This window comes from Thamnophis elegans, chromosome 2 (assembly GCF_009769535.1).
Source record: "Thamnophis elegans isolate rThaEle1 chromosome 2, rThaEle1.pri, whole genome shotgun sequence".
In the NCBI taxonomy this organism is placed as follows: domain Eukaryota; kingdom Metazoa; phylum Chordata; class Lepidosauria; order Squamata; family Colubridae; genus Thamnophis; species Thamnophis elegans.
In genome coordinates, this window is record NC_045542.1 from 138,998,013 (window position 1) to 139,023,009 (window position 24,997).

Sequence of the window (24,997 nt, forward strand, 5' to 3'; positions counted from 1 at the left end):
ATGAAACTCTGACTTTGTGTGTTACAGATTAGATTGATAGATCTTTATAGAAATGGCTTGCTTATAGTATTATGGAAAAGCAAAAAATTGTGATTTGATATTAATGCTTTATTTTACTGTAACAGGGAAAGTCGAAAGTCAATGCTTCTTTTTCTTTTCCCTATCTTTCCTCACTTCTCTCCCCCCCTTCCCCTTCTACCCCTCACTGCTCTTCTATTTACTTTTTGTATTTTATAATACTCTATAAGTCAATATAAAATGCTGATAAAAATGAAGCATATTTTGTGCAAGGTCCATGCATTACTAGATTCAGGTCAACTTTCAGTAATTCACGTTCTCAGAAGCAAATGCTGAATTATTTCTACAAATTTAACCCAATTCACAAGAATCTTAATTCCAAAAGTTAACTTTTGATATCTCAGAATGCTAAGAAAATTCCTTCTTTCTACAAGTCATCTGACTGATTACAAGATGCATTTTTACTTTTCAATTTAATATAATCAAGTTTTAAAGCATTAAGATTAACATTTTTAAAAAATAATCATTTCATATTAATATGTAATAACATGTAAACAATATCACAAGATTTACGAAGATTTATTTCAAAGAGACGAAGAAACTTTATGAGAAACAAATTACTGGAAACATGAAGAAATTCCACTAAGTACAATTAAGGCAATACACAATTAAGCAAAATATTTTGATTGCAGGATGCTATGCAGAATTCAGCAGCCATCCCAATTCCCTGTTCCTCAGCTGGGTAATCAATCCATTTTCTTTTCTTACAATTTGTACATCTGTTTCACCCCTATTAAACCATTAACTATCCACGTCTTTCACTTCACCTATTCTACACAGCAAGCCTAGGATAAATATCTTATGAAACCCCTGCTGTTGAATTAAAGTGAATACCTACCTGTTTTGGTAACGGCGAGGATCCATATCTACAGTACATCACAAGGAAAGCTGTGATAAAAGGGACATAATTTAACAGGAAGCTGTCAAACTGTGAGTCCTGTATAGATGCCAGAGAGGCATTATTACAGTTGGCAGGGAAACAAAGAATTTCCTAGGCTAATCCACTGACAGGTTGAACAGAAGACCTTCATGCCACATGACAAAATTCTTCTGGAACTGCTTTTCCAGTATGCTGTTTTGGAGATAACAAATAAAAAAGGTGCTTTTTGAGCTCAGATCACTAGTGTCATAATTGCTAGGATCAGAGGGAATGCATTACCAATGACAGCATCATTAATATATAATAGGCATGGGCATAGAGTGGCCATCAGATATTGTCAGAATGCAAATCTCAACAAACGTTCCCACTGGATATTCTGGCTAGAGATGGAGATTAAAGTGTTCTTACGTTAGATCAGGGGTGTCAAGCTCACATTGTGATGGTGGCGTCACATGATGTATCAGAACTTTTCCCCACTTCGTTAAACCGGGCGTGGACATGGCCAGTGCGTGACACATCTGGCCTGCAGGCTGGGAGTTTGATAGCCCTGGGTTAGATAATCCTAATTTAGCAACTGCCTTATTTAGCCGCCATTCAAAATTATAATATTGTAAAAACAACAAAAAGGACAGGAATGCCTGGAGCAACGTTGTCCATGGGGTCGCGATGGGTCAGACACGACTTGCATTTACAACTGTTGCAACTCCACAACCAGTGTGCATTTAGGACTGTTACACCACCCCAGGTTCATGTGAATTTCACCATTTGGGTGCTCCACAACCAGCTTTCGGCAAGCAGAGATAATGGAGAAGGTGGAAGTAAAATAATCACAGTCCTGCAATGTCTTGCTGAATGGCCACGACAAATCGCTTAATGATCAAGTGGGAATTATTAGCCTGTCACAGCCAGGTGGTTTTCCACTTAGCAAGCATGGCATGTAGCAATAGAGTTGCCAGCCTCAATTTGGTTGCTAAGCAAGGACTACCTGTTACACACATTGCCTACACCAGCAATAGGCAATCTAATGTTTTCCAGATGCTTTCAACTTCCATCATCCCTAGCCAACATGGCTAACAAGTAGCTGAACTATAAACCAAACATTTGGAGGGATTCATTTCCCTCCCTGAGACTGATTGACAAGGACAAACCTTGGCCCCACAAGCTTTTAACTAGAGTTTCCATTAGAATGGCTGATCAGAAATCAAAGGAAGGGGAAACAAGATAACCCAGAAATAAACAGAGCCCTTGTCTCCTATAGAAGCTAAATTCAGTGGATTAAATCACAGACTTAATAAGAGAATTAGGGGCTGAGCAGAAATTTTAGACCATGTAGATATCAGAGATTAACTAGTAAAAAAGGGCAGACCTGTTTGAGAAAGCACACCTTTTGATGAAGTTGAGGGCAGTAAACCAAGGCATGAAAATGATGGAAAGCTTTAAAAAGCTTGCTTCTTCCTAGGGATGTGCCAAGTAATCTAACTAGCCATTTTATGCAATTGGTATATCCTGTTCATTGTAACTTCATGCTCTTGCAAGCATCATTGCCCTAGACTAGTACATCTTATGCTATACCTGGCAGGCATTTTAATCATTTGATCATCATCCCATTATAAATGAAACCTATAATTCTCACTCAGAAAAACATTAAATTGCAGTTGGATACCTTACGTGAAAAGCAAAGAGACGAAGAATCGGATGATTCCAAGAGTGGTATCTATTGTTGTAGGGAAGAATAGCAAAAACCTGAAAGCCTGTCAAAAATTCTCTGTCTGTGTGTGTGTGTATTGACAGGCTTTCAAGTTTCCGCTATTCTTCCCTACAACTACACACACACACACACACGCACACACACACAGGCTCAGTGGTTAAGATGCTGGACTTTTCGGCTGGAAAACTGGCAGCCCACGTTTGAGAGCGGAGTGTCATGTGATGAGGTGAGCTCCCATCCTCCTCCCAGCTCCTGCCAACTTAGCAGTTTGAAAGCCTGCAATATAAATGCATAAATAGGTACCACTACGGTTGGGAAAGTAACAGTACTCTGTGATATCATGCTAGCCACATGACTGTGGAAATATCTTTGGACCACGCTGCCTTAATGGCCTTGAAAGGGAGATGAGCACCATCATCAATGACTAGCAGAGTAAAGTCTGCAGGGACTCACATACATACATACATACATACATACATACATACATACATACATACATACATACGGAGGCCATAGCCCACAGCTTCATAATGGATGGAGAAAGAGGCTCAGAAAAGACTGTCCCTAATGTTTCAGATGGTAAAGGAGGCAGTGGGAGATTTCTACTTTTAGACTTGCAAGATTCTATTAATGTAGCCTTACCATAAAGGAGAAGTAGCTCGACTGTATTTCCTGTCTGGTTTATCTTGGAAGGCTTGCATGTTAATTTTGCAAGCCCATACACTCTTCCAAAGAGAGTAATTTTAGGAACAGCCTCCAATCCTCAAGGAACTTCTAGCATCTGGCTGCTAGAAGGTTGCAACACCAGCAGCAAGTAGATGCAGAGATTTGCAGAATGCCACAATACTACTAACACAATAGCTGGAGTATAATTTCTCTGAACCTGCATTAGCACAACAGATGGCAGCTCAACCAAGGCTATTGTGCACCCATGGGAGCTGGATGGAGGAGTTAAGGAGGGTCCTTTCTGAGCTTCTTTCTCCATCCATTATACAGCTGTGGGCTGCACCCCCTCTCATCTGGCTACTCCTTAGACAGCACCTCTTTTCCTGTTTCTCAAGCTCTTTCTGAGATACCATCACACCTTGTTAGGATTGTGTTGCCTTTTGTGTTCCCTTAATGGTTCGTTGTTTTCTTCCCCTTTCCCAAGACTACATCAACAGTACATTCCTTCACAGGAATTCAGAAGAGTATTTGTTTCACTAAGGAACTTTAGCTGTTTTTCATGCTAATACAATCTGCATGCCTCATGAATATGCTGCCTCATGAATGAGTAGGACGAATAAAGCATCATTTCTTAAAATTTTCTTCAAGTTGGGGATTGTTCCTCTCAAAACAAGCCACAGAAAGAAGACGTAGTTTGGTTTTCCCTTTTAGACTAAGCCATAGAAATCCTGATTCACATTAAGCAAACCATGTTGGAGCCATTCACAGTTTGTTGCCCCTACCAAACATCAAGAGGAACCAATAGACTGGATTGAAATTATATTATGCCTTATCTTGCCACGAGAATTGATGTATACTATATACCAGGGGTGTCAGGCCTGGGGGCTGTATCTGACCCACAGGCTGCTTAGATCTGGCCTGCTGGGCCACCCTGGAAACAGTAAAGGACCGGCTCGCGGTACATCTGCCAGCGAAAATGAAGTGGCCCTCCTGAAATCCGTTTTCACTGGCAGACAGTTGCAGGAGGCCATTTCAGATGAAAATGGAACTCATAGGGGGCGTGGGTGGTCCTCCAGACCTCCGTTTTCACTGGCAGATGGTTGCAGGAGGCTGTCGCAGTCAAAAACAGAGCTCGAGAGTCAATTTTTGCTGAGAGAATGCTCAAGCCACCATAGGCACCCCTGACATGAGTGACGTTGAGCTGGCCATGCCTGCCATGGCCCCCAAGGTCAAACCCTTATGCCGCCTTCGATGAAATCGAGTTTGACACCCCCACTACATGCAATCTCTTGGAACTTGGAGTTGTTAAAAGTTAATAAGCTGAAATAACCAAAAATTAACTAGAAAAGAGAATACAATTTTACAGTTAAAGCAAAAGTGAATTGATTCTTAAAGCATGCTTATCTAGTGAAAATCTTTGATTGTCAGGTAAAGCTTGCTGTAGTGTGATAAACCTATGATAAGGTCAATGAGTTCTGGAAAACTATCCTTACTAATTTTCCAAAAAAGTCAGTTTATCTGATTTTGAAGTAGAGCCAACACTTCAACTTCGCATCAACATACACGCATGCTTTCTTCTGCCACTGTGTCAATTGTTGCAGATGTTCCTTTGAATATAGAAGATGGAGATGAAGAGTGATAGGGCCCTCTGTCATATTTCTCATTCCTCAAATCAGTCTCAGCATTCATCACCTCTAAAAGGGTAGGACAGCTCACTGAAAAGTCTTTAATTACTATTTGCCACAAGTGCATGTAATTTTCTTTAATACTAATCAGGATTAGATTTAGTAGGAAAGATTTTTTTTAAAATCACCCTATGTGACAGCTTCCAGAAAAAATGAATGCATCTAATAGATTTAATTATTTGAAATCAAGCTGACAAAAGAAGGTTAAAAGACAACTTGATTATTGTGGATAAGGAGCTGCAAAAACACTTGTAGAAGAATTCTTTAAAAAAAGTTGTAATTCCTCCTCCAATCTTTCAGCAGATTAAAATATATCTACGCTATGTTAGATAAGCACGGCATTCATTCCTTGGCATGTAATGGGATATTTCCTGGTGAGACTATCAACATATCGGCAGACACTGAAGTGATTTCTCAGACAAAGCATCTTTAATGACACTTAAATAATTTTCAGGAGATATTTTGGCATGACCGCTATCAATTGACATCAATTCCAGATTACATCATTCATCTTTAGGGTTGGAGTTGGAGGTTTTGTTTTTTGTTTTTGTCCTAAGGCTATCTGGTGCCTTGCAAAGAGAGTGTTTACATATCTTTTCTCTAATGCCCCTTTTCTCTAATGGGGGAAAAAAAAATAAGAGAAATGATGGGAGCAAGGGTGGTGATTCAACACAGTTATTTAGTAGGAAACATATATTTTTCAGGTGAGTTGCGTTAGGGCAGGGGTGTGAAACACTTGGCCAGGGGGTCAGTTCCAGCCTGTGACAGGCCCAGAATTATCTCATGGGGGCATCCCAGAGATGGTGAGGGACCGCCCCATGCTGCCCAGCCCACCCAGTCGGCTGTGATGACCAGGCCACGCCTACCCCAGCCCCCCAAGGGCAAACAAAATACGGCCTGCGACGGGATCAAGTTTGACACCCCTGGGTTAGGGGGTTCTGACACTATGACAGGTTCCCCAAACATTTTACATCAATAGGATATGTGGTATTCATCAAGGATAGTATGAACATCTCATCAAAGGGCTATCATGGCCATCAGAGAAAATCAGAAAACTTTCATTTGCCAAAAGAGCAAACTGATGTTTCCCAGCTCACTCCTAAAGTCTTCTCTAGGATCCAGTTCAACTTTGTCCCTCCCCCCCCCCCTCCATGAGCAAGAAATACTATTTCCAACTCATTGAGCTCTGATATTTTCTTGGAAATAAACATTATGCTGGAGGTTGCTACTTTACTTTGTAGCATATTCATTTCTATTTAATTGATTCAATTAGAAGAATTAGACGAATATCATGGGAAGTGTTGGCAAGTCCACTGGAACCCACAGGGACTATATTGGTGACCCAAGGACTGCAGTATTTGGATTTAGTTAAAAAGCAAACGTTATCTTAGAGCACAACGCTCTGCTGTTCAGAGCTTTCAGGATAAGCTTCAATGCTAAGAAAAACAGAGGCAAGGCATAAAGAGAAATGATTTGTATTTGTACTTAATTTTAAAAAAAAAGCTAATTTACAGGTGGAATAGTTTGCACCAAAATTTTCCTGCAAATGACTACCTCAAATTTGGAATAATTTAGACTTCAAAGACAGCATGATTCAAATGGTAAGACCATGTTTTAGGAGATAAAGAAAGGGAACAACACAGAAGAAACTATCGCACAATGTCCTGATTAATTAGGCGCAAAGACGGTTTAAAGGCCTCCTTGAATTTGTCACTGCAAACTTTTCCTGTTCATAAACTCAGGACTTCAAATTTATTCCAAGCATTATATCACAATATAATATGTTTAATGTTTTAAAGGGGATATATATATATTTTTTTTTTAGAAATTGGGCTTTCTTAGCACAGCAACATAGAGACAGTTGCCTAAATGTTAAAGAAGGCTGAGAAGGTGATACATTGACAGGCAAAGGTGTCTGTATTCTATTTAGGGAATCTCGAATCAACTCCAGTCTAGCGTCCCCCAACCTTTAGGGCATCAGGGACTGATTCCATGGAAAGAGTTTTTTTCTGAGGACCACAGGTCCTGTGCTGCCTGCATCCCGTGGATGGCCTCCGCTTGCTTGCGCGGACCAGAGTTTGATATGCCACAGACCAGTGCCCCTGGGGACCTCCTGCTCTAGTTGGCAACTGTAGTTGGATGAACAGGGGCAGAGAATGCTTTTGATTTATAATAGGTTTCAAGACCATAATAGGCATAATGACACAGTAAGTGATGACCAGTGAATGCTTCCCCTGTACCCCTTGCCCTCAAAATGGCAGGGTAGCAACATTCTATCCCAGTGTTTCTCAAACCTGGCAACTTGTAGATGTGCGAACTTCTAGACTCCTAGAATTCCCCATGTTAGCTAAGGAAATTCAGAGAATTGACGTCCGTACATTATGCCAAGTTGATAAACCCTATTCTGTGTTTTTGTGGCTCGGTGGCTAAGACGCTGAGCTTGTCAATCGAAAGGTCGGTAGTTTGGCGGTTTGAATCCCAGCATCGCATAACGGAGGGAGCTCTCATTGCTTGTCTCAGCTTCTGACAACCTAGCAGTTTGAAGGCAAGCCAAAATGCAAGTAGAAAAAATAGGGATCACCTTTGGTGGGAAGGTAACAGCATTCTGTGTGTCTTCAGCATCTAGTCATGCCGGCCACATGACCATGAAGACGTCTTCGGACAGCACTGGCTGTTTGGCTTTGAAACAGAGATGAGCACCGCCCCCTAGAGTCAGGAACGACTAGCACATATGTGTGAGGGGAACCTTTACCTTTACTTATGGTTTTCAATTGTTCTCTCTTTGTACTTCCAGTGCCACTAAAGAGAAAGGATCCACCTAAACACACATTTAAAAGATGCTAAGAACTTTTCTTGCTTAGTGACAGGAGTTACAGATAACCTTGGGAGATTCCAAGCAACTGTAATGGTCACTTTAGGAGAGGCTCACATACGTGAGTAGGCCTTCTCCTTGATACCTCTTAAGTATTCCATATTTTGTCATTAAAATGTTGTTAATATTCAGCTATATTTTTCTAATAATTAGCATTGTAAAGTTTTCACTGTTTTCTTTCTAACAGTGAAGGGAAAGCTTTCCAAATCAAATCTTACATTTTCCTCAATATCCTGAAAAAGCATACCCACTGAGATTTGTCATTATTGAAATTTATTTAAATGTAATTGATTAATCAGATTCAGAAGCACCAGGTGATTAATCAACTAAAAATCCTTTAATCGGTTGACAGCCTTACTAATTATACAAATAATAACCCTAGGGCACATTTATCTGGGAACAGACAGATCGGATCAGATTGAGAGATAAAAAAATGATCTTTTAGCATTAGCCATTCAAAAGGTTTGTGTATGTCCTAAAACTGTTAAGACTTTTTAATTGTAAGGCCTATAGATTTAATATCAATATATTAATTATATTTAACAAGAAAAAAAGGTTCTTAACAGTGCCTGATTTGTACCTATTTTTATTAATGCTTTATTTCATGCTTGTTTTCAGAACCACCTAATTTTACAGCAACCTCAATTTTGTGCTACTTCTTCCTTTCCACTAAATAGTTCATATGTTCTTTCAAATTCTCCATCATCTCTATTGCTTTTTTCCCCCTCTTCAGAATACCTTTTTCTAAAAGGGGCTTGCTATCAAAGTCCCCCGTTGCAACAATCTCTCTTCTTTATCACACTTCCTGAGCCCAACAAGACTTTGATAAAACTAGTAGAAAATTGGAATTAGGTGACAATAAAATATCTAACGTTTAGTATGTCTTCATTCCATAACTGCAGCATCATAGCACTGACATACATCTCTAAGGTCTAGATGAACCTTAGGGGGAAAAGCAAACAGCCTCATCAATGTCAAAATGGCACTCTGCTCAATGGATAGATCTTTTTTTAAAAAATAAAATTCTGCAAGTACTTTGACATCTGAGTGACTGAAATCAAGTTGCCTCTGGCAGGCAGCAAAACGACAACATCACAAAATAGACTAAGCTGTTCTTAGCGAGTTTACATGGAACTAGTCTTACTGACTATTGGCACATTTCGACAAGAGAATATAATTTTAGAAACCCACTCATACCTTCTTCTAACTTCCTTTCCATTATCACAGAACAAGGAAGGAAGGAAGGAAGGAAGGAAGGAAGGAAGGAAGGAAGGAAGGAAGGAAGGAAGGAAGGAAGGAAGGAAATGATTAAATGTTTCTCTAATGGAAGTTGAAATATGCTGCTGTATAATAGAACCTTTACACTAATGGAATTACTAATTAAAGGTTCAACCACTTATGTAAGTACCGATAGAGGAGAAGATTTATAGTTATAGATTTATAGCTCAGGGTTGAAATGAGAGGTCCTTGGTGCTCTCTAATGGACTACAATAGCCACTATTAGGACAAATAGGCAGAAGAATGGCAGAACGCATCCAATTAGCAATCAGAAGACATGATGAAAACTCCTTAATTTCACAACTCATGGACATATTTAACCATAGTTTCAACTGCTAAACTGTGACCATCTTAGATGAAGCCAAGTCAAAAACTGCTAGAGAATCCCCACAAGCCTAGCACTCTGACAAATTAGCCATCAATAGGCACACAGACATTAACAATATTTACATAGTGCGCAAAAGAGACAATTAACAAGCCAAAAAAGGAACGAAAAGACCAAAACGCCCCCCCCACTAGCAATCAACATCCAGATGACAAGAGATTAACACCAAGATTAACATCAGACAATCATGAGGTAAACAATACCCCAAACAAGGAACTGCCAAAAGGTTAACAGTAAACAGCCTAACCAATGAACCATTTCCCGAAGACCATTTCCACCAACCCTGATAGGGCAGGCAACTAGAATTTAAATTGAAAGCAAACCCCACTCCTTACTTGCATTGATGATATTACCTAGTTTGGATAATGAAACATCTGCAAGAAAACAACTAAGCTCAGAAGGCACCAAGGACCCCTTTGTGCAGAAGGAAAAGCTATTTCCTTGTTTTATTAGCAAATAAGACATCCAGTAAAATATGTTGGCTTAGCAACATGTTTGAGTAGCAAAATATATTGTAGTTTGGATTGCTTATTTTCTTGTACAAAAATGACATTTACAATTATTTTATCATATAATGGTTAACCTTACATAACCTATCCCATAAGGTTAATACGTTTAAAGTTCAAGTAAGTAAAAAGCATCTCACAATTAGTCATAAGGGATAACAGACAAATTTGTGGTGGGATTCAATTTTTTTTACTACTGGTTCTGTGGGCGTGACTTGGTGGGCGTAGCAGTGGAAGGACGGAGCGTGGGCGTGACAGGAGAAGAATGGAGGTAAAACCTCCATTCCCACCCCACTCCAGGAAAAGGATACTGTAAAATCTCCATTTTCTCCCCACTCCAGGGAAAGGTTACTGCAAAATCCCCATTTCTTCCTGATCAGCTGGGACTCGGGAGGCAGAGAATGGATGGGGGAGGGGCCAGTCAGAGGTGGTATTTACCAGTTCTCCAAACTACTCAAAATTTTCGCTACCGGTTCTCCAGAACTAGTCAGAACCTGCTGAATACCACCTCTGAGACAAATTTAATTTAATTTAAACTCCACTGTCTTCATGTGAGAAGGGTATGTCCACCTGTTGGTCTACAGCAGAGTATGAAGCCATCCTAAATGCAAGAAGAGTTAAGCAAACATTACCTCAACCCTGAGACAGAGGAAGAACCCCCCCCTAAAAATAAAAGGGGGAAATCCTGCCAGGCTTTTATAATCTATTATTATTATTATGTCATACAGCAATGAAGTAGAGTTTTAGCAATTATTGTGGTGTCTGTTTCCTGAAGGACTCAGGGAGTGGGGGGAGATGGTTAGAGAGGAGAATATTCGTGGATTTGTTTGTGTTGTATTGTAGGGAGTTCTGAGAAGCTTTTTAGCTTCTAAGCAGCCTCTAGAGCATTTATGTCCTGGTGATTTGTCTCCAGGGTCATCACGATGGATGACTGAAACCTGGTGTCAGGTTGGCAGCATCTGCGAATCTGAGACAAAGAAAACCAGAGAAAGTATTATTGTTTGGGAGATTCTTTAGGGTGGTCACTGCATTGTAGATAATGAGATATAGGACTCTCCTTGTGAAACTGGGCACTAGGGAGCAGTTGAGACAGCTGTTGCCATAATCATCTCTCTAGTGCATAGTAGTTTCCCTGCCTAAGTTGTTTGACGCAACTGGGATTGGTAACTGAGTTTTTAGATTGATGGTTCTGGGGGCTTGTTCAAGATTACCAAGAGCCCAACAGAAATGAATGGCCACATGCTCAGTTGGTTTTTGTGGGAGAGCATCAGAGCTGGACAGATCAGAGCAAGACGAGATCTGAACATCAGATCTTAGAATCTATCTAATTAACAGAATTAATGTCACGAAAGGCCCTGGCCTGCATGCTTCCTAACAATTAATATACCTGGACTCATTCCAATAATCACTGCCATCTCTATTGGACCTCTCCAGCCAGTGTATGTGAATATATCCAAGTGCCTTTATCCTCAAGATGCCTTGCAAACTCATCCGAGGAACCAACTAAATGTTCTTGTCCATTAGTCCCCAGCATGATAGCTGTCTAAGGATGCAATAATAGCAGGGAAATATGATTGTTTTATTGCTCCTACCATCACAGTCTTGAACGTGAGCTCTTAAGCTTGATTTAGAATTGTCCACAATTGCATGTGGATGTTTAGAGTATGCATACCTAGACCGCAATGGGTTGATGGGTAAGTGCAGGTTGCTGATGGCTGCAGACAGGCCAACATGAACATAGTTCCCAAGTCTCAACTGAATGGAGATGCTGCATGCTAATTAGTGGATCCAACCTGTTGGAAGGCAGGTAGAAGGCAAGGCACATTGTTGTTGAGCACTCCGTAACCAGAATGTTAATATTTGCAGGAGTATAAATGCAACAGCTATACAACTGCCCCATTTACAGATGTATGTTCCCTGATGCGTGATGTGCTGAAGTCTAACTCAGCGTTTAAGCAGATTCTTTGTTTTTTGCTATCTGTGCTCCAAGAATTTTCGTAGCCTTCCCACTTTCCCTAGCAGTATTTCCCACTGCTTTTAAATCTAAATTTAGTTTCAAACTTACTGAAACTGAAAAAGGAGAATACGCATAATTTAGCAGTTGATCAATGAGAGTCCCCTAGATGTTGTTCACATAATGCAATGAACTGACAGATGTGTGAATGTAACTACAACACTCCAAGAGCTGACCAACTAGCCAAAGCTGGCTGGATAGAGTTCAAACTCTTTCTCCCATTATATACTATGAAAGTCACTGAGCTGTAGATTCTGCTAAATGGCTCAGAATCTTCTGGACATTATCATGACGTTATTTCTCTCCATTTGCCTTTTCTGTTCAATTGCTTCCTTCTGGAGCAGAAAAGAAATGATTCAAAGGAATATCTTAAAGTCATTGAATAAGCCAAGACCTCTCTTTATTCCCTGCACAAGCCATTTTAAAAATAATTTTATACCAATGAAAACGATAGAAGAGAATAGCTGTAGCTCGGGTTTAAACTGTGAGGTCCTTTGGTGTTCCCCGAACTTGGTGGTTTTCTTGCAGACATTTCATTACCCAACTAAGGAACATCATAGCACTGAGGATGTTATCTAATTGGGTAATGAAACATCTACAAGAAAATCGATTAGAAGAGAACACCATGGACCCAACAGCAATGGTAAAAGATGGTTAGTTGCTCTGCTTTCTATCAGGGGTGAAATGCCAGTTCAGACTGGATCACCTGTACCGATAGTAAGAAAAGCTACAGGATTGGGCGAACCGGTATTTCCCGTAATCAGCTGTGACACACAATTTATATTAGCTAGAAAGCAGGATTCCTCCCCCCTCGCTGTTCTACTTACCTTTGCAGGCATGCTCGGTAGCAGGCTCCACCCACCCACCCATCATCACCTCCGTTTCTGATGTTCTGCACATGTGCGGTAGGTCCTGTGGGCGCGCTCAACCAGTAGTGAAGGTAAGTAGATTTCACCCCTGCTTTCTACCATAACTTTAATTGGATAACAACGTGGGATGGTGTCTTATATTTTCATTGGCAATAGCCATGCAAATTTGCAACAAGTTATTGTAGTACAGGTAGTCCTCAACTTACAGCCAGTTATTTAACATCCACTTGGAGTTATGAAATCCTCGGAAAGAGTACTCTATGCGATTATCACCCACACTTCTATGGTGACCCACAGTTCACTTTTATGACTGGTTGCAGTATCTGTGATTATGTAACTGCAATTTTTGGCTCTATTTTTTTTGCCAGTTCACAGCATTTTTCTGGCAAAAACCTCCACCCCTTTTAAAGAATGGATTTCGACTTATGACCATGAATCTTTGAATTACCACATGATTTAGACTTATGACTGCATGATTTGCTTAAGAACCACTGTAAAAAAAAAGTCAATTGGTCACGTAGGTGCCTCAACTCATAACCATTACAACTTATGACCAAAATTCCACTCCCAACTGCAGTTAAGGACTATGTGTGTATTACCAACAGCAAGTCTGAACCAAAATGTCCCTCATTCAAATCCCACACAACTTCTCCATCACTCCATAGATGGAAGTTGCATTCCTCAGGGTGAGAATGTGAGTATTTCCATCTTCCAATAGCAGAATTTCCATCTCATGCACAGCAACTGAAATCTTCCTGCAGTTTAGAAACAGCTTGTCAAGCAGCAGTTATGTAGATTTACCACAGAAAATGAATCTATAAAAGAAAGAAAGAAAGAAAGAAAGAAAGAAAGAAAGAAAGACACAAACACACACACACACACATACACACATGTGTCAGAGTGCTACATAAATCTAGATAGTCCCCGTAAAGGTGCGTGCTTTGTGTGTGTGTGTGTTACTGTTCTTTTTTAAAGTATATCTCTAATCCACACTTAACTGCTTAAATTAGAGGAGTGAGGGGAGAACATTGGCCCAATGTTAGTTGAGCAGCACCAAATCTTGCATTGGTAGGGTTGACAGTGCATCTAGTTTTTCCTGAGAAAAGCTGAACTATTCCTTGACTAGTTCTTAATTAATCAAGCCAAAGACATCTAGGCATTAACATCCCTCCGTAACGGAACACAGAAATCATTTCAATGCAGGTCCTTGTTAGATAATCTAACAATTCAAGTCATTCTAAATCAAAGGATGAAAGGAGATTAAGTCTTTACCCTGGGCTGCAATGTGATCCTTGGAACAAGATTCTCATTTACTTAAGTAAATTACTGTACATTATTCTAAAATAGCGTTCACATTATAACTGACAATTAAAACCATCAACACAAAAGCTCATAAATGGCTGAAAGCTCCCCTCAAATAAACACAGACATGATTGAAACACCGCTTTTGATTTTTGCTCTTCACAGACATAATCAGCATCTTGCGCGGAAATGAAGCAGGCAATCAGCACCAACACAACTATCGTGTGCTCTAGGCAAAGATATATTACCTAAATAATGACAACTAAACACCCTGTGACCTTATATCTTTTGATATAACATCAGAAGTCTGTAGATATATAAATCTTCCATTCCCCGCTATCCAGTCAGAGCTGCAGAAGCTTCTTGGATGAGAAGTGAAATGTCTTCAGAGAAAAAACAAGGAAGTCCAGTTGCCTCCTGAAAAAAGCACCTTTGGGAAAACCATGACCTGGATGACTGAGAATCTCTACAGACATTTAGCTATACAATTTGGGATGGACGCCCTTGGAATGGTGTGGGGGTAGGAATGGATTTCCAGAGAAACATTGCAGACTAGACGAGCAATACTCAGGTGACCCTGAGGACACAGATAAACCTCTTGGTGCTTCAACGACCCTCTAAAAGGATGCAAATTACCAGCTGTTTGCAAGGAATATAAATCATTTCATTCCCCAGGATCCTGTCAGAGCTGAAGAAGCTTCTTAGATGAGAAGCGAAACATCAAAGAAAAAACAAAGAAGTCCAGTTGCCTCCTGAAAAAGCATCTTTGGGTATAATATCAGAAAGAACATTTGTTATTCTTAACTAGGCATTGCTAACTGGGTATGCTGGATGCACTTCCCGTAATTCTCAGGCAATGGGGCTACCACACCATGAGGTGATACCAGGTGAAGGAATAGTCTTTTTGAAGAAATTGACAAGTTCCCAATAAAGGAACTGGAGATTCTCCTCAAGTTTAGCAAAGGCTAATTTAATACCCCAATAAATCCTTTTTATTCATATGCTAGCCCAAAGGGATAAAAGTGTGGAATTTCATTTACTAACTCAAAGTTACCAAACAAATGTTGGTTACAGACTCTTCATTGATAATTTTTGAATTAAATGCTCGATAAACCATCATTTATATCTGGAGGCACTTAAAGACATAAAGGCATAACTGATCTGCTATGTTTGGAATGGGCCAAAGAGTAAAGGGTTTTCCTGACAGTCATGTCCATGCACGGTGCTCACCTCCTTTTCTTGACTGAGGAGGCCACAGTGGCGCAGTGGTTAGAGTGCAGTACTGCAGGCTACTTCTGCTGGCTGTCTGCAATTTGGCAGTTCAAATCTCACCAGGCTCAAGGTTCACTGAGCTTTCCATCCTATTGAATTCGGTAAAATGAGGACCCAGATTGCTGGGGGCAATAGGCTGACTCTGTAAACCACTTAGAGGGGGCTGTAAAGCACTGTGAAGTGGTATGTAAGACTAAGTGCTATTGTTATTGTCAGAAGACAATTTTCGTGGTCATGTGGCTAGCATGGCTGTATGTCAAAGGAGCACAGAATGCTATTATCTTCCCAACGAAGTGGTACCTGTTTGCATACTTTCCAACTGCTAGGTGGGCAGGAACTGGGGCAAATAACGAGAGCTTGGGTCTCAAACTCCAGCTGACAGCTCTCCAGCTGACAAGCTCAGCATCTTTCATCACTGAGCCATTGTGCCCCCTACGCAACTGGGCTACAAAACCATTATTTCATCTACATTTCAATGCCACAGCACTAGAAGTATTGTTGAATAGGTGCTTTCTTCTTCGGCTAGTTTGCTGGGATTAAATCCAGAGTGGCTTGAGCTTAGTTCCTATTGGAAAGTATGAAATACATACACACACGCACACACACACACATCATGATAATTTTACTTCTGATAAAATCAATGAAAACCTACTCAGTCTGGATACACCTTGGCTAATCTGCACTAACAATATGTTCAACTTACATTGAGCTTGAAATGTTTACATTTAAAAACAGTCCTTCCAATCTAGGATATTCTCACTGAACTTTTATTATACTCAAATGAGGGGGCAATGTTTTAGAGCAAGAGAGTCTGGCTCATTTTTCCAAGAGGAATATTGGAAGGAAAAATACTGTAGCATTCCACAAGTTTCCCTGTTGCCAAATTTGGCTTTTGATCTCTGTGTAAAAAAGATGTTTCTATTGATTCTGCAGAGAACCGGGACTGGAAGGAAGGGTGTTAACTTTTTCACTCAAATCCCTTTCCTTCCTCGAAACAAAACATAAATTGAACCTGAGTGCACGAGACTGACATTTTCTTCTTTATTTTTCTTCTGCTTGGAAGATAACGGCTATGGGATAAACGCTATGCCTTTGATCCAGTCTCTCAGTAGAGAACCTAATGAAAAGAATGTTCTCATATATCCTATCCCTTAATTTAACGTATAAATCACTTCCAAAAATATGATCCAGATGGGCTCGAAGGAAGGAAACCAATTAACTCACACTGCCTTACCATCTGACACATTACTTGTGATAATAAAAATACAAACAACATGGTCAAACAATAAGGTTCTGTCTCATATCTGACATTTCCAATTAGTTTTCAAATTTGGTGAGCTCTCCCGCCCCCTCCTGCGGCAAGCCTTCTGTTTTGCAGTCCATATTAGCTCTATATTTAAAACCTTTGCAGCTGAAGCAGATTTATTGGTATCTCCCAGGGGAGCCTCTGTGGAACTGGCACATACCGTCCACATCTGGTTCTCCTCCATTAGATTTGCAGCCCATTTGGTTTTCCAGCGTTCCAGAAACACAGCCACTGCCAAGTCTGGAGGGTAGAGTTCTCATGGGCAGTCTGCAAATGTTTGATCAGCGCCCGAGGAACGCTGCTTCTTCCTTTCGATGGGATTCCTAGAAATATAGCCTCTGGCATTTGGAAAGACTCCGATTGGCAGAGAGGCTTTCACGGTGAGATAATTAACACTACAACCAGATCCTGCGTGCTGAACTGCAAAAAATACAATAAAAATGCTACGAAGTTTAGAGTTGTTGCACAGGATACTTTTATCCAGGGGTTCAGTTTTGGAAGGAGCTAAGGGTAGGCAACAGCCATTAAGACGTTCTCTTTTTCCCTGAGTTTGGAAAGAATCATTTAACTATCCTTGTCAGAAACAACACAAATGAGCCTCAAATATTCCTCAAAAAGAGGTGACTGCGAACTAGGCAATGCAGTTCATTATTTTTGCTACCTTAATTGTTATTTTAAGTATTCTATATAGCCTACGTCTTGATTTTGGGCCTTTTCTTTTACTGTAAACAATGGTAGTCGGTGTCAGTCAGTTAAATTTTTTAAATATTTATATACCTGGATGCTTTCAAGTCGGCTTTTGACACAAGCAACTGCCTAGATCAGTCCCTGCAGTTTTTTTTGGGCAAGGTTTTTTGATAGTGATTTGTAATTGTTTCCTTCCTAGGGATAAGAGAAAAGGACTGGCCCAAAATCACCCACCTGGAATTGTGCCTCAGGCAGGACTAGAACTCACAGTCTCCTGGTTTCAAGGCTGGTGCTTTAGCTACCCCACCAAACTGGCTCTCAGTCAATCTTGGCAATTTCTTATCAGGAATAAATTTACTTTGCAGAAGATTCTCAGGCACTTGGATAGATTCAACTTTTTACTGAGGGCAAGAATGAAGCTAATACACAACAGAATACAGTTGAAGATATATATATATAAAAGGAGTATATATATATATATGATAAAAGGAGTCGTTCTCTGTAGCTCAAATGGTTAACTCCCTGCCTGGGAGGCAATAGAGCACAGGTTCGAATCCCAGTAAGGATATGGCTAGCTGATGAGAGCTAAATAGCTTGAAATAGATCTATACTAGTCTTCCTTTATTTATTTATCAGCACAAATAAAAACACATATATATATATATATATATATATATATATATATATATATATATATATATATATATATATATATATATATATATATATATATATATATACTTAAAGTCACAACCCCTGGTATGCCCAAGTATGGGAGGAAGGTCACACTTCCACTCTCTGTCATTAGGCTCGTCACAAGAGTCCATCCAGACAGAAACCCAATATTTTTTACTGTTGCCTTTTTTGTTACATTTGTTATATTTATGCTGAATGCTAAATAAATAAAAAAAATTTTCGATTCCCAAAAACTTGGGTATGGCTAGCTGATGAGAGCTAAATAGCTTGAAATAGATCTATACTAGTCTCCCTTTATTTATCAGCACAAATAAACACACACACACACACACACACACACACACATATATATATATCCAGAGGTGGACGTCACATATTGTAACAACTGGTTTACCCACCACTGGAAATGTGAGAGCGCACGTGCATGCTCGCTTCACTTGCTTGTGCACCATCCACACAAGTGTATGGCATCAAAACACATGGCAATCTGCACACCCGCGCCTTCTGTGCATGCTTACAACATCAAAAAAGATGACAATTCGCTCATGTGCGCCTTCAAAAACACAACAATATAGGACGGGATTGCATCCCAGGCAGATGGTGGGCCCACCTGCAGGTCACAACTACCGGTTTGCCTGAACCATTCCTAACTACCGGTTTGCCTGAACCACTGCTGTATATGTCTCTGCTTCAGAGTTTAATCTGAAACTATTTCTTCCCACGTTGCCAAACGAATTTACTTGAAGCCTTTAAGAAGTAATTGTACATTACCCAGAGTCTCTCTGAGAGTGAGATGGTTGGTACCTAAATTTGACAAATAAAGAAATAAACTATGTTTACGTATCTGTTCACTCCAACTTGGAGATTGTTGGTAGCCAGTCACTAGACCCAACTCTTAGAGATATAGATAGATAGATGATAATACTGTATATGATAGATAGATAGATAGATAGATAGATAGATAGATAGATAGATAGATAGATAGATAGATAGATAGATATAGATAGATATAGATATAAATAGATGATAGATAGATGGATAGATGGATAGATATAGATAGATGATAGATAGATAGATAGATAGATAGATAGATAGATAGATAGATAGATAGATAGATAGATAGATAGAGTTAGTTTTCCAATCAGTGTTGCTTTCCAGGCAGGTTGAATTACAAAAAAAATACAAAAGTTTTTTCCTCAACATATGAGGAAGGCTACAAGGCTGATGACAGATACTCCAAGTTTAGCCATTTATTAACCTGCAGAGGGATTCTGAAAATTGCCATCCAACACACTAGAAGCCACTAGGTTGAGAAAGGCTGGCATAAAGGAAAATAAAGTTGTATGTCCAATTCTTTTGCTGAGCATCATGCAAGACCCAGAAGAGGAAGGCCTAATACCTCATTTCTGGATGTAGTGTAAGCAAGATTTGGGGTAACGGAAGTGCTGTCTGAAAAAAAAAATTAAAAAAAAAATATTAGCCAAGGCCTTCCATACCGACATTGTTCATCCTTAGGAGAAGGTTGCAAGTCCCCAAGGATTCTGCTGTAGGCAATCTGAAGATAATGTTGGATAGCAATTCGTTTTTGTTGGAATGCTAATTAGGATAGGTGGATAGTTGGAACATGGGAACTGTGTCCCTTCCTGCAAGAAAATAACCTTAAAATGTATACCTCCAGGCTTGACTTGTACAATTGGTTGCCTCTCTCTCTGTTCCAGAAACATGTCTTAGTTTAAAACTGGGCTCCTAGGCTAACCTTTAAAAAAAACTCCAGTAAATCACACCATACCTTCTTCCTAAATCTTATGGAATTTATTACAGTAGCTTATACAATTGTCTCCTACCACCAGCGGTAGGTTCCTGATCCCGTTCCAACCGGTACAGCTGGAATAGGCCCAGCGTCACCCACATGGATGCATGTGGCACGTGTGCAGTGTGCGCATGCGTCGTACCTACCTGCAATGCTTCCGCAATCTTCCACGATGGTCCAGCTGCTCGGCGGAGTGTCACACAGGCATCATGTGCATATGTGGAAGCGCCAAAAGCTTAAAGCACAGGTAAGGAGCAAGGACAGGCAGGTGGGCCCTCCAGAGCACTGTACCGGAATGGTATCCGGTGCTCCGGGCATGCTCCGGTACGCCTGTACTGGGGTGTACCTCCTGCAACCCATCACTGCCTACCACTGAAGATTGGATTATTTGAAACTTTTTTTAGATAAACCCCCTCCCTATATCTAACACAGTTCATATTGGTTACACCAAGCCATCCTATGTCTGAATTTTGCTCTGTTTCAGGAAATTAATCTATGCCAAGAAGTATTTCTGTTTTTTAAAAAATAATCATTTTTGAGGGTATTAGCAACATACTCTCACATTTCTAAATACATCTGCTAGCCTCCAAACTGTAAGGATAACTATTAAGCCCTTTCTGTGTAGGAATGAGCTGTCATCCTACTGCAGATAAGTTCTCTGGATGTGAAATTAAATGCCCACTAAATATTCTCATGGGCCTTTGTCATGCCCTGGCATTTAACTTTTATATACTGTTGTTGCTCTCCAGCCCCCTCTAGTGTCCAGAGGGACAAATATGGCCCAACCTACAATCTTTATATGCTGTTGTTGCTCTCTAGCCCCATCTAGTGGCTGGAGAGACAAATACCCAGTATATTATTTGAAACTGCCCCCACCCTTTTATCCATCAGCCCGCACTTTCAAAACAAGAATCCATTTCCTTTAGCATTTGGAGAAGGCAGAAGCATCCATCTTAATCTGTGGCACATAGTTATCCAAGGACAAACCTACATCTCACATACAGAGCATCACTGGTGAGATTTAAATTGTTTGTATTTATTCATTGTTATGTTCAGCAGTAACTTAATACTGCCTATCTTGTATTTGATTCTCACTGTATGTATCCCTATTTTCCCCAGTTTCACCATATCCTGTTCTTTCAATAAAGCATCCAGATCTATGCACACGGTCTGTTTTATTTGGTGGGCTTGGCTGCATGTCGAGCTGCACACAGACTAAAGGGTAGTGAGGACAGAACAGTTGTCCTTCATTCTGAAGCATAATTTCAGTAAAATAACTTATTTTGTGCAAAAACCAAAAAGTAAACACAAATCATACTGCACATTTTTAGAAGAAGCTCACATCAAACCAAGAAATTTTTTTTTCATTAAAAATGGTAACTTATCTTGACCAACCTCAACTGGGAATCTCCTCCCATTGATGCTATGCTCTGAGCCAGCAGATCCATTACTCTGGCCCCAGTGAAATTCAACTTTTTCTGCTTTGAATCTTCCTGGTAGTCCAGCACCACTGATGAAATAATCATCCTTTAGAAGGATGGCAACTGGAAAGAGAAGAAATAAATTTTAAAAAGGAACAAGATTGATTTTTTTCCGTAGATATCGGACACACATTTGTTATCGTTTCACAAAGCATCCCCCCCCCCCATATTTGATTTATTTTATTTATATAACATATAAAAATTCAATTTCCATCAAACAGTGTGTTGTCTGGGTACAATTGCTTTTAGGCAATCATAATGAAAATGTTTACAATAGTATTCATCGCAACAACATTAGTACTATAGTAACAATAATATTTAACTTATCTACTTTAACAAATCTCTGTTTTAACATTTATCCTTTTTATGTCCCCACATTTCTAACTTCTGTTTCTATTGTCTAATCATTGGTAAAATAGATCCCATGTCAAAAAATATTCAGTTTCTTCTTTGTCCTTAATAGTAAGCGTTAGTCTATCCATTTCCGCCCATGCCCACCCTGATGCGGTTCTCAATAGAACTGAGTTTGCCCTGCCATAGAGGCACTTTAACTTCTCCTATCTGCCTGTCTTTCCCCTTCCCATCAAAGTCATCCAACAGGCAGATGCCATGGCCCACTTCCTGACTCCTCCCCTTAATTCAACCAGATCTTCTCAGACCTTTAGATTTCTCAGTATGTATTAAACAAATGTAGAGGACTGAGAGGTTTCTCTGGTAGAGAACTCTACAAAGAAAACAATCTGACACAGCAAATAGGGCTCTCGGAGGATCTTTTATACACTTACTCCAGCAGATAATTTTCAGGCCTTTCTGCAGAATTACAAAGTGAAGAAAACAAGGTTGCACTCCAGCACCTTGTTATATATGAGACTCCCACTGAAATTACACTGCTATGCACAGTTTGCCATCTTGACTTGGGAATTAATTAAGCCAGAAAGTTAATCTGCCTAAGAAGCAAGTGGGAGAAATCTTGTTACTACAGATCCTTGTATCACACCTATGCACTAATTTGTGTGTGCATGCATCCTAATGAATGATGCAAGGAAGAATTCTACGGTATGGTGTATATACAGTGGATTTCTTTACTGTGCTTCAATAAAATCAGATACAGGTGGCTAAAAATTTCTCAATGATACATACACAAATAATTAGATAAATTTCTGGATGTTACATACAAGAATAATTTGATAAGACTGAATGGAAGAAACAATTTTTGGGTTAAAAATAGATTCAGAAGGTAGCTAAATAGGTAAGTGAGCTATGGTGGTGCGGTGGTTAGAATGCAGTATTGCAGGCTAATTCTGCTCACAGCCTGGAGTTTGATCCTGATGGACCTCAAGGTTGACTCAGCCTTCTAGCCTTCTGTGGTTGGTAAAATGGGGACCCATATTGTTGCGGGCAATATGCTGACTCTGTAAATTGCTTAAGAGAGTGTTGTAAAGCACTAGGAAGTGGTATATAATTCTAAGTGGTATTACTAACACTATGTGTAGAACAAGACTATTCATAGCAGCTTTCCTAAATGTTCTGAATTCTTTATTTCATCTCTGGAAGTATTCTTCTTACAAAGAAAGATGAACATAGGATATATCTCCCTACATAGCACTTAAGAATCTTAATTCTTAATACTTAATACTATTAGGACAAAAGGTACCAGTGGTGGGTTGCAGGTGGTACGCCCCGGTACTGGAGTACTGGAGCCTGCCTGGAGTACCGGATACCGTTCCAGTACAGTGCTCCAGAGGGCCCACCTGAGCTCCTTACCGGTCTTTTAAGTCTTCGGCCCTTCCATGCACATACATGGCGTGTACAGCATCTGCGCGATGCTCTGTTGAGTAGCTAGAGCATCGTGGAGGCTTGCGGAGATGCCAAGGTGCATGCGCACGCTGCATGCGTCCATGTGGACGCCGCCAGGCCCGTTCCAATCTTACTGGTTTGAATGGGATCTGGAACCCACCACTGAAAGGTACCAAAAGATATGGGAATTATAGCTTTTCCTGGCCAACTTGCTATCAATTGTACAATCTAAATAATCTATATAGCAACCTGATTGATTGATTCATGGTACCTTCAAGTCAATTTTGAGACCTGGCAACTTCCTAGCAAGAAGTACTTTGCCATTTCCTTCTTCCTAGGGCTGAGGGAAAGTGACTGTCACAAAGTCTTCCAGCTGGTTTTGTGCCAAGGTGAGAATAGAACTCATGGCCTCCAGGTTTCTAGACCAGTGTGTTAACGTACACCAAACTTGCTCTCTCTTAGCAGTTAGGTACACATTTATATGTACCAACAGCACCTACAATTAATTCATTAAGAAAACAAATAAATAATGTGACTCAGTCCCCTTGGTGATTTCCAGGATTGTTTCCTTGCTAGCAATTTTTCTAGATCCAAGCCACTGTTTTGTCTAGATCTTTGTCTTAGATTCTAGATCTAAGATAAAGACAAAGCACAACAAAGAACAACATTTGGCTCTGAGCTGTTCTGTAACACCTTCTCTATAAAAATGTTTTCCTAACAAATCAAGGGGTTTCTGAATGTGAAGCACTCGCAGGAATAACCTATTGACACAAGTCCACAAATAACAAAATCTCATATATAATTATTGCATAGGCTGTAATGCCATTTGGCTTATCTGAATTCAGTTTGGTTTCTTAAGAATAACATTAAGAGCAGTTTTGTTATTTCACTAATGAAAAAATAACTAGGCATTCCATTATAAATTAAATGCATTAAAAATATGGTGTGGAAATGGAGCCGGTCATGATTTATGCAGCATTTTTTGCGGATTTCTTATGTCAGAATAAAAACATGTAGTAAAATGGAGGCAAACCTGTACATGGATGAGGGGGAAAGAAGCCAATTAAAGAGGGTTTTTTTCCCTTTCTTTTTAAAGGTGACATGTACTAGGAAGCAAAAAGAGACTTAAAAGGGGGTCCCCCCCTCTTCTTTTTAATGTGACAAACTAATGGACAGTCCCACACGAATATAGGCTTCTCTGAATCTGTTACAATGCACAGCGGGATTCAGCTGCATTATATAAATATTTGATGATCGCTAAATCATTTATGGCTCTGTCAGGGGTCATTTTACTTGTTTTAGATTAATAATTAAAAGGATAATTAGGAGAATGTATAATCTGAAATGTTCATCTAATTGTTCATTTTATAGTTATCTCTTACTGGGTTTTACAGAATCTCTCTCTCTCTCTCTCTCTCTCTCTCTCTCTCTCTCTCTCTCTCTCTCTCTCTCTCTCTCACACACACACACACACACACACACACACACACACACACACACACACACCCTACGCATATGTGCCTGCACCTTGGATGCCTCTTTTCTCTAGTAACACCATCTCCAATATTTTACAGGCATGAAATATTCCTGGAATTGTGCACTAATGTATTTGCAGATGCACCCGTCAGGTATCATTCTGAGTATTAAAAGTGGCATGGATTATCTGGAGAATTCTTTATTGTGCCATAAACTTCAAAAGAAAAAG

General features: G+C 39.9%; 1 protein-coding gene across 7 annotated transcripts in view; it reads right to left on the reverse strand.

The window, feature by feature from the left end:
- The window catches only part of PTPRG (protein tyrosine phosphatase receptor type G), a 731,369-nt gene that overhangs the window by 297,086 nt on the left and 409,286 nt on the right, over positions 1-24,997 (reverse strand). For all 7 annotated transcript variants that reach the window (XM_032209412.1, XM_032209411.1, XM_032209409.1 and 4 more), the window contains exon 4: positions 21,410-21,558. In XM_032209412.1, coding sequence (XP_032065303.1) covers positions 21,410-21,558 — 149 coding nt within the window. The remainder of the gene's footprint in view (positions 1-21,409; positions 21,559-24,997) is intronic.